General features: G+C 45.2%; 1 protein-coding gene across 2 annotated transcripts in view; it reads right to left on the bottom strand.

Moving 5' to 3' along the window:
• Positions 1-17,088, bottom strand: part of LOC144947765 (protein Hook homolog 3-like) — an 82,424-nt gene that overhangs the window by 51,899 nt on the left and 13,437 nt on the right. For both annotated transcript variants that reach the window (XM_078877125.1, XM_078877126.1), the window contains exons 6-8: positions 3,948-4,015; positions 2,134-2,196; positions 1,343-1,426 (exon numbers count right to left, since the gene is read on the bottom strand). In XM_078877125.1, coding sequence (XP_078733251.1) covers positions 1,343-1,426; positions 2,134-2,196; positions 3,948-4,015 — 215 coding nt within the window. The remainder of the gene's footprint in view (positions 1-1,342; positions 1,427-2,133; positions 2,197-3,947; positions 4,016-17,088) is intronic.

Genomic DNA, 17,088 nt, shown 5'->3' with positions numbered 1-17,088 from the left:
CTGAGCATTCGATATTTTCTACATTTTTGTACAATTGCGCCTTAATGAGTATTGTACTCACTCTTGAGCCTGTATCTCTGCGTCTGTATTATCTACAGTTTTGCTTACAAAACAGATAATTTATTTCTCACTCTTTGTTTTTGTTTGGGTAGTCACGTAGGTAAAAAATTAAAATAAATTTCGGGCGCAACACAAGCGTCCTTCGGGTGGGGACAACTTAGTGAAAGCACCGCTTAAGTGTGTGGACACATCCTGATTTTTTTTTTACCTATGTGACTTTACCGAAAAAACCAAAGAGTATGAATCCTTGCAGTCACGAAAACTTCAAATCTAGAATTTGTTTCTCACCATGCTGTCAGTAATATTTTATTATTGTTAAACTTCACGCAAGAAAGCCTAAATGCATCTCAATATTTGCTAAAAGTGGTGACGAATGCTGCGTTTCCCATCACGCTGAGACCTCACTGCGCATGCAGTGTTCACACAATAACACGTTTTCGCTGTAACGTACTTCCTTTAGGGAATGTTTTTCGCATAATACGGAACACGCAGTGTTGTCACGCGAAACCGGCAGTGCTGTAACGCGAAACGGGCAGTGTTGTAACGCGAAACGGGCAGTGTTGTAACGCTAAACGCGCACTGTTATAGGTGGAACATGCACCATTATCACGTGGAACGCTCACCGCTATAAAGAGGAACGCGCACCACTATAATGTGGAACGCACTTGAGCTGCGCGGCTGAGAAGTGATACAGTGCACGGAATAATACAGTAACACGGCAGCGTGCCTTCAGTTGTTTGTATCCCCATCTCACAGCATCTACGTACATCGTATCTCGCCAAACTTTATACATTATGTATGGGGAAATTGTTTTCGCTTAACGTGTTTGTCACTTAATGTGGCACTTTTCAGGAATGCATCAACCTTGGTAAATGAGGACTTACTGTACAGTAAATTGCCAGTCATTTTCCCGTTGAGCATGGCACCGGCACACAACGACCTACTCTTCTTTGAATGATGCCACGGGATCTTTATTGTTTTATTATTTTTTTGAATAGCCTGGTAAAAGTTAACTTTGAGGAGACGGTACGTATATTATGGTTGATGGGCCCACACTATCACCCAAGTTGGCCAGCCGGATTCGAAGAGGGAGCCGTCTGCATCAAGCAGCGAACGCGCCACCACCGGGCCCTGGGTCGCCGCCCCGTGGAGGTTGAGGTGAACGACGAGATCGAACTTAAAAAGCTAAGATCTAGGACCGCCCCGTAAAAACTCACTACAGCGACCCGCCCTGAAGCACACAGACGGCACCGTCTCGCTCTTTCCCCTTGCCACTTCCCACCTGCAGCGTGAGCGCGTGACATCGATTTTCAAGTTGTTCTTTCATCTTCTCCACCTCAGATAGATCCTCAGTTGCTCGGCGCAGCTGGGAAGATAAATAAAATCAACCATCATTGTTCAAACATTAATCCAATCCACCCACGAGGACGCCCACTATCCCACACATTCTCCGATTGAGGAATGTTCATTGCATGGCAGTCAAAAAAATATTTACTTAATTCTCAGAGCTGGAGGTAGCCAATTTAAATGTGATGGGGTTTTTTTGTCGAGTCATTGGTGACCAGACCGAGACCATCAACTCACTCCACTTGAGAACCCGGTTAAATTATGAGCAACTGAAAGCCAAATTCAAACTCTGGAACTCAGTGGTTCTGGCTCAGCACTCTGACCTCTGAGCAGCCTGGCTATTGTCAAGCAACACAAACTTTACATACTCTTTGGTTCTTTCGGTAAAGTCATGTAGTTAGAAGTAATCGTTTGGTTTATTTTATGTTTATTTCTAACTACGTGACTTTACCTAAACCAAAGAGTATGGATTCCTGCAGTCACGAAAGCTTCAAATCAGCACAAACTTTTTTCCCACTTTGCATAGATTCCTGCACAGGGTATGGTGTGTGCCAGTAACTAGGCTACAGGAAGTAAAAAAAAGGATTGCAGGGATATGGGAAGAAAGTAAGGCTCAGGCAAATTGCTCAAGTTATATGCAATTATTAACAAAGTTCTAGCTTGGGTCAGATTCCAGCCTGGTTTTCGCTCACTAAACTGGGCTTGGAATTATCACAAGGAACTCACCTGCCGCTCCATATCTGGCAATCCGTGCCCTGCGGCGGAGTCCTGCGTCTCTTTATTCATCAGCTGTGAATGACAAAAACAGCAACAATTTCACAATGTGATCCAACAGCTCACCTCTGGCTCTAAAGCCCCAGTGTCCAGACATTTCGGTTTTGCGTTGCCAGAACGTCCGAGCATGGACAGGGAACACTCAGATGGGAGGGGGATTAGAGAAGGTGGACATCCGAGCACCTCTGGGCCGCCCAAACGTCGCTGCAAGTCCCATCCACCTGGAGTTAATAGGGACTGTGACCACTGTGTTGAGTGTCAATTACATCATATAATGTTCCTGTAGCAAGCGGTAGACTTTAGTGGTGAAGCCAGACATTCAGGTAGAACCCCAATATACGTTAATTCGATTTATTATGATTCGTTATTACATTAGTAATAAAAAACAGGTTTTCTAAATTATATATTTTTTGGTGTAAACAATATAAATACCGATAGTAAATGCACGCCATGTCCCTTGTCTGTGCGTGAACTTTAAATGGTTCCAGGCCGTTAGGATGGCTGCCACATTTTGTAACATCGCCCACTCTTTGTTTATAGGCGGTGTCGTCGTTCACACTAATGCTGCTGTACGTTCCACCACGGTTCGTCTGCTCCTCCTGGCCCTCCCTCACCCTCCCAGTCAACCCTCCAGCCCTCTCCACCTCACACGACATTCACCACAGTTACTGGTGAGTAAATTACAATGTACAGTATTTGTTTTTAATCACCTGCCTAGTTATTATTCTCCATATTTATTCATTAAAATATCTAAGTTATGTTTAAAAGTGTGACTTTAGTAGGTTCTGGGTAAGAAAATGTGTTATTAGGAGTGCATCTTAGGTTATATAATGGAACCATATGGGAGAATACGTTTGCTACACGGTAGGATTTTTCACTTAACGTTCAGGTTTTCAAAAACGTAACTCAAAACGTATATCGAGGTATGCCCATACTTGTGTAATGACATGAGGGATGTCACTGTATGGTGCCGGCCTGAGTGGGCATACACCCTGTGGGCAAGTGTAGTACCAGCCCTAACGGGGCTTGGTGAGCACTGGATAGTGCGGGCACCACGCATAGCGTGTAGTGGGGGCTCCCACAAGGGGGAGCGGGAGAGTGTCAGCCCAAGGGCAGGGTTGCCCCAGGCCATGGCACTCTGGTTGACCCTGCAGACACGTGATCTAGAGTGTCTATAGAGAGGCCCCCAGGTGGGGGGACTAGGGGGTTGATCACGTATCCAGGGAGAGCTCTCGAGAGGGAGCTAGAAGGCTCCAGAAGGCAGGCGGGGCCAAGGGCAGAGCAGCCCCGACCGTAGGGAGATATAAGGCGGGTCCCTGAGAGGGACCAGGCTCGCTGCATTCTACAAGCTGAAGCTCCACGTCCACCAGCTGAAGCCCTACATCTCAAGCTGGAAGCTCTACGTCTACAAGGCAAACACGTGGTCGCGGAACCGAGTAGGGACCCGACCCTTCGTAGCAGTAACTCCTCTATATAGAGTGGATAGTTGAGTGATCACCACCCTAGACTGTATCTGGTGAAGGGCCAGTTACCCCTTGTGTTACGTGTTACAAATAAATGTGTTGCCTCTAAAAGGAACAACGTCTGTGACTCAGTTGGACTCACTACACTTGATAACCACTACACCACGTGGCTACTCACCTTCTCAATTCAATAACAGAGTTCAACGCAATCGAGAAAATATAATTGATTTGTAAAATTGCCACCACATTTTCCATCATGCCTTTTAGGCAACTGACCATTGGGACGCGACATGCACACAGTACCTCCTGGATCGCAGCCATCACCACGTGCTGAACAGACTCTTGCAGGGTCATGATGGTTTGAATGTGCTCTGCAGAAGACACATGGATTGGGAGGTTGGGGACAATATGGACACACACATCTCTATTGACAGTTTGATTTTATCGTATACAACCACTCTGAAAAAACATGAACATCGCTTCTCTCTCGAAGCTCCCATCATCTGGAATTCACTGCCTCCTCCCTCCCTTCGTTGCTTATCAATCGGCATCGGGGCCGTCATTCTGTCTGAATCTCAAGACTTCTCTCTTTTTTAAAATGTATTCTCCCACACCAGTGAAAGTCCTTTTAAAGTTCAATGTGTGCATGAGAAATGTATTCATGAATGAATAAAAATGCCCCCGTGTGTGTGTGAGGAGCGATGTGATTCAGGCCCTTGAAAGCCACATCTACTGCCCGAGTAGATGTGGCTCTCAAGGGCCTGAGTCACATCGCTGCAGACGTAACAAGATCTGAAATCTCTGCAACCCTCAAAAATGCTAAGATGCCAGCTAGCAACATCAGCAAAGATGAGCGTTTTGAATTAGCTCAATTAAAAAAGAGGGATGACATTGTCATCCTCTCAGCCGACAAAGGCAATGCCACTGTCATCATGGACAAAATAGAATACAACAATAAAATTCAAGAACTACTCAACGATGGAAGCTATACAAAAATAAAAAGAGACCCCACCAACAGCCTCGTCATTAAAACCAACAAAATAATTTCTGATTCAACCGCATTAATATCAAACCAAACAGTTCTCGTTGAAACCTTCTGCAGCCAGGCCACCAAGATTATACGGCTTGCCAAAGATACATAAAGATACACCTCTTCGTCCCATTGTCTCTACTATCAAGTCCCCCACCTACAAACTGGCTCGTTTTTTATCTAAAATCCTGCGGCCTTTCACTGGAAAAACCACCTCTGCGGTACTAAACTCTACTGACCTGGTATCGACAATCAAGGGGATTTCCCTGTCCCCAGACGACCTGCTTGTCAGTTTTGATGTGGTTTCCTTATTCACCAAAGTTCCTGTACCTGACACCATCGCAATCATTGAAGACTTGGTTCATCAAGGACTGAATACTGGGGTACCCCCCCTGGTGAGACACTGCTTAACCAATATATACTTCACCTGGAATGGAACTTTCTACAAACAAACTGAGGGCACCCCAATGGGCCCCCCCCTATCTCCGGTTGTAGCCAACGTTTTCATGGAGAAATTTGAGACTGACGCCATCCAGACTGCCACTCTACGCCCGACCTTATGGAAGAGGTACGTAGATGACACTTTTGTCATCTGGCCACATGGCCGGCCTGCTCTAGACCAATTCCTCGACCACATAAATTCCATACACTCAGCCATCAGATTCACCATGGAAGTCGAAAAAGATGGCAAGCTACCCTTTTTGGATGTCCTAATTAAAAGGAGACCTGATGGTTCAATGAGCCACTCTGTCTAAAGGAAAGCCACCCATACGGATGCTTACCTAAAACCGGATTCCCACCACCATCCATCCCAGAAAAATTCCCTCATCAAGACTCTATACCATAGAGCCCAATGCATCTCCGACCAGGAACACATTGCCAGTGAACTCAAACACGTACGCCAAGCCCTTAAGGCTAATGGTTACTCCGACTACACAATCCGCAAAGCCATCACTCCAACCATCAAGAAGGATCCTGTTGAGGAGCCTTTCAAGACCATGACCTTACCCTACATTGCTGGGGTCACAAAAAAGATCTCCAAAATCCTGATAAAACACAAGATCCAGGTCCGATTCAACACAGTACATAAAATCCGTGATCTGGTCCCGTCTGTAAAAGATGTGGTTCCAGACATACAGTACCCTGGCGTCTACAAACTAAGTTGCCTCTGTGGTAGCAGTTACATTGGAGAAACCAAACGACATGTCTCGGACCGCATCCGTGAACATAAAGCAGACTTGAAACATGGTAGGACAAACACCTCAGCCGTGGCAGATCACTGTTACAATTCAGTGGGCTCACATGATATTGACTTCTCCAAGACAGAGGTTCTCTGCAAGCCATCTGGCTACCATGAGAGATTTGTTCATGTGGCGATCCACATATACAAACACAGAGACAATTTCAACCGAGATGATGGATTCTGGCTCAGCAATCATTGGAAGGACGTAATAAACCATTTCGGATCTTAACTGATTGTGTTCACGTTTACGGTGACTTTCAGAACGCGTTCCACTCACTGGCATTGTATTCTCCGCAGGGAATGGATTTTTTGCTCCGCTGCAAGTCTCCTCCCACTACTCGCTCATTTACATATTTCATTGCTTCCTCTTAGTTTCTTTCACATGACGGTCAATGGTACAGTTGTTGTATATGTCGGATTATGAAATTTTGATAAAAACAATAAAAATTATTGAAATGCTAAAGAATGCGTAAATCGCATAAATTATGTTAATTTATGTAGTTATATGCATAAATTATGATAATCGCGGAGATAATCATAGTAATTTATGCAAATGCTTGCGATTATGTTAATGTGTGCAGTTATGATAATTAGGCTTAGCTTCGTTATCCAGAGTTGTATCAATCGGGATAAAACGATTATCTTTGATTAAACATTTACCGATTATCTTAGTGTGTTAATGTTATGTTAGGTCTCCAAATTCATATCTCATCGTAGTTAACAGTTCCTATGAATAAGACAGTTTTGCATGGACTGGGAAAGAAGCACTCGAACACTTGGTGTTAAGCAATTTTAATTCTAAACAAACATGACACAGAATAAGAATATGACACTCTAATATGCAAAGGCAAAAATATACGTCAATAGATTCATCGGCAAGATTATGCAATTAACGAAAATAAATGACTCAAACATTTCTTATTCATGTAACTCGACGGCAGCAACTGCTTTGCACGATCAGTTGATATTGAACGCACCACCTTGAAATGGCAACCCTTTTTGAAACACAAAGATAACTTTTTGAAAGTCTTATTCGTGTGCGTGTTGTGTGTGCGTTGTCCCCTTGTAAAATTAATATTTTAAGCAGAGGCAGGGCGCTGTGTCGGAGCTTGTGGGGTGGGGGAGGATACAACCAGTAGCCAGAGAAGTTCCTCTCGCTTGGGCGTGGCCGCAGCGAGCCCGTGCTCTCTCCCTTTCTCCACTGCTGGATTGAGCGGCGTTGGCACAACGCTAGCCGACGTGGTGCGCGATGATTCCGTCGTCGCTGCTGGACGTCTTGTCTGTTCTCACTGGGTGTTGGTCGGTGTGTATCAAACACACGGCGCATTCGATGGCGCTCTCTCTCTTGGTGGCAGCTCCAGGCTTCTCCACTGCTGGATGATTGTTGAGTCGGCACGATGCTCGCCTTCGGCGGTGTGCGATGATATCGTCGTCGCTGCTGGACGTCTTGTCTGTTCTCACTGGGTGTTGGTCGGTGTGTGTGTGTATCAAACACACGGCGCATTCGATGGCGCTCTCTCTCTCTTGGTGGCAGCTCCAGGCTTCTCCACTGCTGGATGATTGTTGAGTCGGCACGACGCTCGGTGACACCCGGGTCGTGCTGCTGCTGTCGCTCTCTCCTTGATCGCTGCCAACTTCACACGGACACTCGCCCTTACTTCAGGCTGTGTTGGCTCAGGCTCTGGACGACGCGGCTGTGCGCGCTCCCCGGCTTGGAGCGCTCTGGCGATGAACGATGGCTCTTGTTGCTCATCCGCTGCTGCTCGTCCTTTTCGATGCTCGCTTGGTCGACGCTTGGCGATTTCCGCCCTTTCTACAGGTTGATCGCTTGTTGTCACTCGTCACTGTCTCTTCTCCGTGCTTTCCTTTGTTCGTGCAGCTGCCAGCTTCACTCGCACTTAACCACACCTCGCCACTTCGTTCTGCGAGAAGCGACACCTGCCATCGGTATCGGCGTTTGCTCCCTCACGACGCTCCGCCAGCCGGAGCACGGCTGAAACCCAGCCTCGACCTAGGCTGAACTCAGACTTCTGCGACTCGAACGACCTCTCCTCGTTCCATCTCTTCTCGAGGCACGACTCGCCCCAGCTCCCTTGCGAGCCCCGTCGCAACGCCGCGTCGCAAGCCGAGTTGCAAGACTGAGCGCGACTCGAACCAGACTGCTCTCAGACTGTCACTCTAACGACCCCTCGTCGTCCCATCTCTCCTCGAGGCATGATCTGCCCCAGCTCCCTTGCGAGCCCCGTCGCAACGCCGCGTCACAAGCCGAGTTGCGAGACCGAGCGCGACTCGAACCAGACTGCTCATTCGTGATGTGCGCTTGTGCTTAAAACTTAAAACGTGAACACCCTCTCCTCTTCTTGGTTCTTTCGGTAAAGTCACGTAGAAGGGAAGTAATAAAATTTTTTTTTTTAAAAAAACGTAATAAAATACGATTCTCACGACGTGTCGGCTACAACGCAAGCAGCCGTCTTCAGGTGAAGAATGAGACACTACCAAGCTAGGAGCTTATATATAAACTGGGTTGGAGGTGGAAGAGCGCCTTAACAGAAGGAATGTGCATATGAAGAGGAATTTAGCATATTCATGGAAAATGCGTAGGAGGTGGGAGTGGGGGTTTCAAAGTCATTATGCCTATGCATTATGCAGGATCAACAGCACCAAGGGGGGGTGCAGGGAGTAGCATTAACAAAGGAAAGGAATGTTAATGATATGTAGCTGCAGATACTAAACAACCACGTAGAAAACTAAAGTATAAACTACATAAAAAACTAAAGTATAAACTGCATAGCACCATCAGTATACTTACTATACTCTACAATAAGCTGAGTTACTAACAGCAAGTAATACATTACAATTCTACGTCGTAAAAATTATATAATATGCTTCCATCTAAACTTTATTCTCTTACATCACACGAGCATATACCGTACTATATACTGCCATAGATAAACCCAACGTTAAATTATATACTGTATTGCTATAAACCACCCTATACCTTATACATTTTAGAAAACTTTAGTTTTCTACGTGGTTGTTTAGTAACTGCAGCTACATATCATTAACATTCCTTTCCTTGGTTAATGCTACTCCCTGCACCCCCCCTTGGTGCTGTTGATCCTGCATAATGCATAGGCATAATGACTTTGAAACCCCCACTCCCACCTCCTACGCATTTACCATGAATATGCTAAATTCCTCTTCATATGCACATTCCTTCTGTTAAGGCGCTCTTCCACCTCCAACCCAGTTTATATATAAGCTCCTAGCTTGGTAGTGTCTCATTCTTCACCTGAAGACGGCTGCTTGCGTTGTAGCCGAAACGTCGTGAGAATTGTATTTTATTATGTTTTTTTTTATTTTTATTATTTTATTACTTCCCTTCTACGTGACTTTACCGAAAGAACCAAGAAGATGAATCCCTGCAGTCACGAAAGCTTTAAATCGACCCTCTCCGCGTCTCTTGCGAGAGGAAAGCAAACAAGAAAACAGGCGCCCTCGGAATGTCAGCACAGACCCCCCCCTCGCGACCCTTTCTAACCCCCTAAGTATTTATGGGGCCATCTGTTTGTGCCGGACCGTTGCAGACAAAGGTGGCTGAGGAGATTTTTGCAATACATTTATGTGGTCCTGTGTGTTACATTTATTCTTTATATTTCTTATGAGTTCCCTCGGTCTTAGTATATCGTGGTTATTATTCGGTCTATGTTAAATGAATATTCGTAATGATCCTCGTTACATCATTATTTTGAGGCTTTGCCAAGTTTGGTTATGCGTTTGTTTCCAGGGATTGGTGTTTTATTCTGAGTTATATTTTAATGTCCTGAGGTTAAGTGTAACTAAGTTTCCACTTAAGCTTTCTGGAATTTGTATTCTTTAGTTTTTAGGAAGGTCATGTAGATAGAAACATACAATACAAAATAATATATATGCGGTGAATACGAGTAATATGAGGGAATATCTAATAACAAGCCCCTATTGTTTGCTGGTTAATTCTTTTTGTTAAGTTTCTACTTTTCGTTAAGGAAAACGTTAAAGAAAACGCGAGTTGCAACAGCTGTGTTTCTCTGCTCTGCACCTTATCTGTGCATCTCCAGACGTCTTGGGAAGGTTAGGCCATCGACCTTTTGTCCATCTGGATGTCTCTGACCTCTCTGTGCTCTGAAGTCTTGTCGTTTAATGGCCCTCCCCGTTTCACAGATTCCTCGTGTGTTTGTGAGGAGTAATTAAAAAAAAAAATATATAGATTAAAAAAAACATTTTTTTAAATGATTCTTAATATTAATTTTTGAAAAACAGGGCATAGATACAACAATCCGCCCTTTTGAAAATTATCAGGGGTCGATTTGGCCACTGGCGAATTTTCAAACAAAGTAAATGCCCTTTTTTTTGTTATGAACCCATCAGCCGCCCTCGTGTTTCGGCTGTTACTCCTTACAACGCGCGCGTCGTATCACAATCTTAGCATGGTTACATTTGAAATAAGCAAAGAAAAGAAAACAAAATGTTAAACATCGATACCACATGTTACATCGGTTCTTATCCATCATAAATACTGTAAAAAAAAAAGAAAAAAATATTTTTATTTTTTTAATTTAAAAAATGCAAAAAAAACGTTTTATTAAAAAAACTTTTTTTTTAGTTCCTGGGAAACGCAAGGTAGCGGTTTCGAACGCATTTATGCGTTACTTTCCTCCTATTGCCTCCTTGCCATATTTTTACCAAGTTATTATCATTTGGTTTGCCACTTCTGGTTTTATGTGGACATGCTGCTTCCCATGCATTGTCCTTCAGACTTGGTTCGTCTATAGCCTTTTCCTGTCCATTAACAATATTCTCATGGAAAGATATTTTAGAGTAATCCTTTACTCTTTCATGCAATCTCCCAACATCATTAACTTGGTTCGTAGTGCTTATCGCTTTGATCTTTCGATCACGGTTTTCAGGTTCGTTTTTGTAATTTCCTCTATCACTCTCTCGCGTCGTGGGAATGTGTGGTGTGAAATTGTGTTGCACATAACCAGAACTCGCGCACACAACCAACTTTGGCACTTTGTTTTCAGTGGCACTTGCACTCTCTGCGATTACAAGCACATTTGCCGAGTCAATGTGTCGATTCAATTTCGTGCCTCGTAATGTTGCCCTTTTGTTTTTACGAGTGTGTTAGATTCCAACACCATTCCCGATATGTCATGAACATTCGTCTCCATTTTAGCACTCTGATCCACGTAATATTTGGTTTCATTGGGATGTTTTCCATTCAAAGGCTCACGCCTGCATTCCTCAGGGCGTGTCTCTGTGTTCCATCTCACTGCACCACCATCGCGCGCTCCTGCGACGTGCTGCACTGTTTTTCCTGTGCGCTCTGGTTGTCCTCTTTGTCTCTGCTGTCTGTTATCCACTGTCCGATCACACTTCAATGCAGTCCTGTCCTTGCATTCGATCTGCGCGTCATTTACGGGAGCAATGCTCGCGTTTCCTACCGCATCGTATGCATTTAACGCTTCCCGATCGTGGCGGTATTTGTCCGCCCTGTCATTTGCAGCCTGCTTGCATTTTCCAATGAGCCCCGGATTTAGTTTCAACTCAGCGGGTGGGGCACGTATGGGCAGCTTGCTCTCAATTACTGTAGGTGGTTCATCACGTATTTGTGCCGCATTTCATGTCTCCGTCAAGCCAAGTTGTTTTTCCTTATTATTTGTTTCTCTATTCCCCCCTGGTATAGCCGGTGGGGAAATCGGTCGGAATTGGACCGATTGTGTTTGACCTCCCATCCTGCGAACCTCCTGAATGTTTGCCTCCGTACCTCCGCAGTCTGTGTGCCACCCTCCCGCTAGATGGTTATCTCGCCATCTGTGTGTGTAATTTTGACCTTGCGTGTGTCGTGGCATGGGGTGCTGATATGGTTCTGCTCTTAACCTCCACCTCCTGCGATTTTCGTACATTTTTGGCCCAGTGCTTCTCCCATTTGGGTGCCACCTTTTTCCTGGATTGTTACTTTGCCATCTGTGTGTATAATTTTGACCTTGCGTATGTCGGGGCATGGGGTGCTGATATGATTCTGCCCTTGGCCTCCACATTCTGCGATTCTCCTGAATGTTCGGCTTTGTGCCGCTCTCATTCGTGTGCCAAACTCTCTCTGGGTTATTTTGCCGTATGTGCGTGCGTGTTCGCTCCTCTCTGCATTGTGGGACTGCTCGGTGATTTTTATTTCTCTCTGAGAGGCTGGGTTCATTATCCCTCTCCCTGTGTTCTGGATCCGAATTATGATTCTTAGCTCTGTATAACCATGCCATGTACGCCTTGCTCTCTATGCGGTGTAAGGAGGCTGTTTCTGGGTTCAAAACCATTCTCACACTTTCTGTAATCTCTGGGCTCAAGGATTGAAAAAACATAATTTTGAACATATGGTCCCCTTCGTGGTACCGATTCACATCGCCTGCGTAATACGCTCTTTTAAATCGGAGGAGGTAATCTCGCGGATCCTGATCCATGCCCTGGGTCATCAATTTTACAGCATAAAACCCCTCAGTGAGTGTCGAATATTCTCCAAACTTCCGAATCACTGCCAGGCTCAGTTGTTCTAAATCATTTCTAACCTTGTATGGTAGCGACTTTACCCATGGTATAGATTCTCCATGTAAACTCCTTTTCAACAGACTCGCTTTCTCATCCCTTCTCCTCAGACCTCTAATCATTGCCTCCTCTTCTACTGTTGCGATGTGTGTGTGTATATCCATGTTCTTGTTGTGTGGGTCAAAATCGGGAATTCTGACGAGAGCTTTGTCCATCAATTTAAGGGTTTTACTGTTGAACGAGTATTCATAAAGTTGGTCGTCGTCAGAGTCATCGGCAGACGAGTTATCATCAGACAAGCTGTCACTTTGATCTGTGCTGTGTCGGGCGTGTTGCCATTTTCCTGCAGTTTTTGCCTCTGCCCTTAGTGAAGCATATCCTGGCGACTTTACTTTAACATTTTGCCTCCCTATAGCTGCGGAGTTGTCAGTCCCACATGTTTTTATTTGCATCTGTATCTCTCCATCCCTTCTCTCGAATTGTGAGTGATTTTCTTTGTCAAGGATATTTTGTTCGATACCCATAATTTTTGTGGGATCTGTCCCTGGACTATGTCCACGTACCCAAGGGTGTGATGTACTGCTACTTTCGTATTTATTCTGTGGCTCAACGTCTGTGAGTTTCGCTGGTGTCGCGAGCACTGATTTCTCCTCCCTCACGAGGGTGTGAGGACATTTTTCCTCGTTTATTAGAGACGATTTCTCTCCCGTTTCCTTTCCGAATTTTTCCTCATTCCACAATCCCTGTCTGTATGCCTGTGTGGGAAGGCATGAGTCCCGTCCTGCCTTCTCTGCATGTTTTGCATCGTGTTCGCCTTCGTTACATTTTATCCAGTCAATTAGTTTCCCTCGGGGTGTGTTCGTGTTATCGATACAGCTCCCTTCCCACATGTCTCTCTGACTGTCCTGCTTTGTAGCAGATCGGTCGGTACGTTTTAATACGAGTTCCCAGTATTCCGCAATCCATTCAAAAATGATTCTTAATCCTAGCATCTCAAGTGTGGCAGGAGCTACTTTGACATTCCCTTTCAGAGTGCATATAAAACAATTATCTCACAGAGTGTAGTCAGTTTGACTCGAGCTATTCTGTTATTTTCCGATTCAGAGTGCGTATCTCTAACACCATTTATCACAGGATGCAATCGGTTCGATATGATATTATCTTAATCCCACTGTATTTGTTCCAACCTGCTATTCTGGAGTTTCGCCTCAGAGGGCGTTTTTTGTTTGTTTTACGTCCGTTTACAATCACAAGGCAATGTTGGCTCACAATACTCTGGTTAACACGTAGTGATTCATTCCTTCATCCATGCAAAACACTGTCTGCGAGAAATCCCAGACGAGCCCCCATTATGTTGTATATGTCGGAAATTAATGAAATGTTGGAAAATGCGTAAATCGCATAAATTATGTTAATTTATGTAGTTATATGCATAAATTATGATAATCACGGAGATAATCGTAGTAAATTATGCGAATGCTTGCTATTATGTTAATGTATGCAGTTATGAAAATTAGGCTTAGCTTCGTTATCCAGAGTTGTATCAATCGGGATAAAACGATTATCTTTGATTAAACATTTACTGATTATCTTAGAGTGTTTATGTTATGTTAGGTCTCCAAATTCATATCTCATCGCAGGTAACAGTTCTTATGAATAAGACAGTTTGCATGGACTGGGAAAGAAGCACTCGAACACTTTGTGTTAAGCAATTTTAATTCTAAACAAACATGACACTCTAATATGCAAAGGCAAAAGTATACGTCAATAGATTCATCGGCAAGATTATGCAATTAACGAAAATAAATGACTCAAACATTTCTTATTTATGTAACTCGACGGCAGCAACTGCTTTGCACGATCAGTTGATATTGAACGCACCACCTTGAAATGGCAACCCTTTTTGAAACACAAAGACAACTTTTTGAAAGTCTTGAAAATTCGTGTGCGTGTTGTGTGTGCATTGTCCCCTTGTAAAATTAATATTTTAAGCAGAGGCAGGGCGCTGTGTCGGAGCTTGTGGGGTGGGGGAGGATACAACCAGTAGCCAGAGAAGTTCCTCTCGCTTGGGCGTGGCCGCAGCGAGCCCGTGCTTTCTCCCTTTCTCCACTGCTGGATTGAGCGGCGTTGGCACGACGCTCGCCGACGTGGTGCGCGATGATTCCGTCGTCGCTGCTGGACGTCGTCTGTTCTCACTGGGTGTTGGTCGGTGTGTGTGTATCAAACACACGGCGCATTCGATGGCGCTCTCTCTCTCTTGGTGGCAGCTCCAGGCTTCTCCACTGCTGGATGACTGTTGAGTCGGCACGACGCTTGGTGACGCCCGGGTCGTGCTGCTGCTGTCGCTCTCTCCTTGATCGCTGCCAACTTCACACAGACACTCGCCCTTACTTCAGGCTCAGGCTCTGGACGACGCGGCTGTGCGCGCTCACCGGCTTAGAGCGCTCTGGCGTTGAACGATGGCTCTTGTTGCTCATCCGCTGCTGCTCATCCTTTTCTATGCTCGCTTGGTCGACGCTTGGCGATTTCCGCCCTTTCTACAGGTTGATCGCTTGTTGTCACTCGTCACTCTCTCTTCTCCGTGCTTTCCTTTGTTCGTGCAGCTGCCAGCTTCACTCGCACTTAACCACACCTCGCCACTTCGTTCTGCGAGAAGCGACAACTGCCATCGGTATCGGCGTTTGCTCCCTCACGACGCTCCGCCAGCCGGAGCACGGCTGAAACCCAGCCTCGACCTAGGCTGAACTCAGACTTCTGCGACTCGAACGACCCCTCCTCGTTCCATCTCTTCTCGAGGCACGACTCGCCCCAGCTCCCTTGCGAGCCCCGTCGCAACGCCGCGTCGCAAGCCGAGTTGCAAGACTGAGCGCGACTCGAACCAGACTGCTCTCAGACTGTCACTCTAACGACCCCTCGTCGTCCTATCTCTCCTCGAGGCACGATCTGCCCCAGCTCCCTTGCGAGCACCGTCACAACGCCGCGTCGCAAGCCGAGTTGTGAGACTGAGCGTGACTCGAACCAGACTGCTCATTCGTGATGTGCGCTTGTGCTTAAAACTCAAAACGTGAACACCCTCTCCTCTCTCCGCGTCTCTTGCGAGAGGAAAACAAACAAGAAAACAGGCGCCCTCGGAATGTCAGCACAGACCCCCCCCTCGCGACCCTTTCTAACCCCCTAAGTATTTATGGGGCCATCTGTTTGTGCCGGACCGTTGCAGACAAAGGTGGCTGAAGAGATTTTTGCAATACATTTATGTGGTCCTGTGTGTTACATTTATTCTTGATATTTCTTATGAGTTCCCTCGGTCTTAGTATATCGTGGTTATTATTCGGTCTATGTTTAATGAATATTCGTAATGATCCTCATTACATCATTATTTTGAGGCTTTGCCAAGTTTGGTTATGCGTTTGTTTCCAGGGATTGGTGTTTTATTCTGAGTTATATTTTAATGTCCTGAGGTTAAGTGTAACTAAGTTTCCACTTAAGCTTTCTGGAATTCGTATTCTTTAGTTTTTAGGAAGGTCATGTAGATAGAAACATACAATACAAAATAATATATATGCGGTGAATACGAGTAATATAAGGGAATATTTAATAACAAGCCCCTATTGTTTGCTGGTTAATTCTTTTTGTTAAGTTTCTACTTTTCGTTAAGGAAAACGTTAAAGAAAACGCGAGTTGCAACAGTTGTGTTTCTCTGCTCTGCACCTTATCTGTGCATCTCCAGACGTCTTGGGAAGGTTAGGCCATCGACCTTTTGTCAATCTGGATGTCTCTGACCTCTCTGTGCTCTGAAGTCTTGTCGTTTAATGGCCCTCCCCATTTCACAGATTCCTCGTGTGTTTGTGAGGAGTAGGGGCTGTTTTCATTATTTAATTTAAAAAAATATATATATAGATAAAAAAAAACTTTTTTTTATTATTCTTAATATTATTTTTTTTAAAACAGGGCATAGATACACCACAGCAACTGTCACAAGTTCCGCTGCAACAGCAGGCCACAAACAGATGCAGGTATGTGTCTGTGGTTGGAGGAAAGTTACATCACACCATGGGTTGAGGATCCACCAGGGGAAGAAGGGGTGTTTGGGTAAAGAGAGACAGAGGCCTTGCATTGATTACTTTCTGCGAAAGCGATCAAATCAGTCGAATGAAGCACAGCAACTGGACGCAAACCATAGTTTGCAGTGCATCAGTACCACTGTCATGGAGGACGTAAACTCAAGCACCGAAGTAACAACTGAGGTGGAACCAACAACAGGAGTGGAACTCACCCAGCCTCCGAGACCTGCAATCGAGAGGAGACTACCAGGGCACAGACCGTATGTGAAGTGGCCTGGCGCCAGTGACAAGAAGTTGTGGGAAACAGTGAATACTGACCTCACCTTGACCCTCGAGAAACTTCGAGGCACAGTGGAGAAGAAGTTGGAGAGGATGGGGGACATCATCTATGAGTACGGGGCAGAAAGCTTTGGAGTGCAAGAGGCAAAAGGCGGGAGAAAGGTTCCAACCCCACCAGTTTCCAGGAGGCAACAAGAAATCAAGCGCCTCGTTCAAGAAAGGAGACAGCTTAAGAAACAGTGGAAGAAAGCCTCG

The sequence above is a fragment of the Lampetra fluviatilis genome, chromosome 46, assembly GCF_964198595.1.
Source record: "Lampetra fluviatilis chromosome 46, kcLamFluv1.1, whole genome shotgun sequence".
Taxonomy (NCBI): Eukaryota; Metazoa; Chordata; class Hyperoartia; order Petromyzontiformes; family Petromyzontidae; genus Lampetra; species Lampetra fluviatilis.
This window is presented reverse-complemented; position numbering and strand designations above follow the sequence as displayed.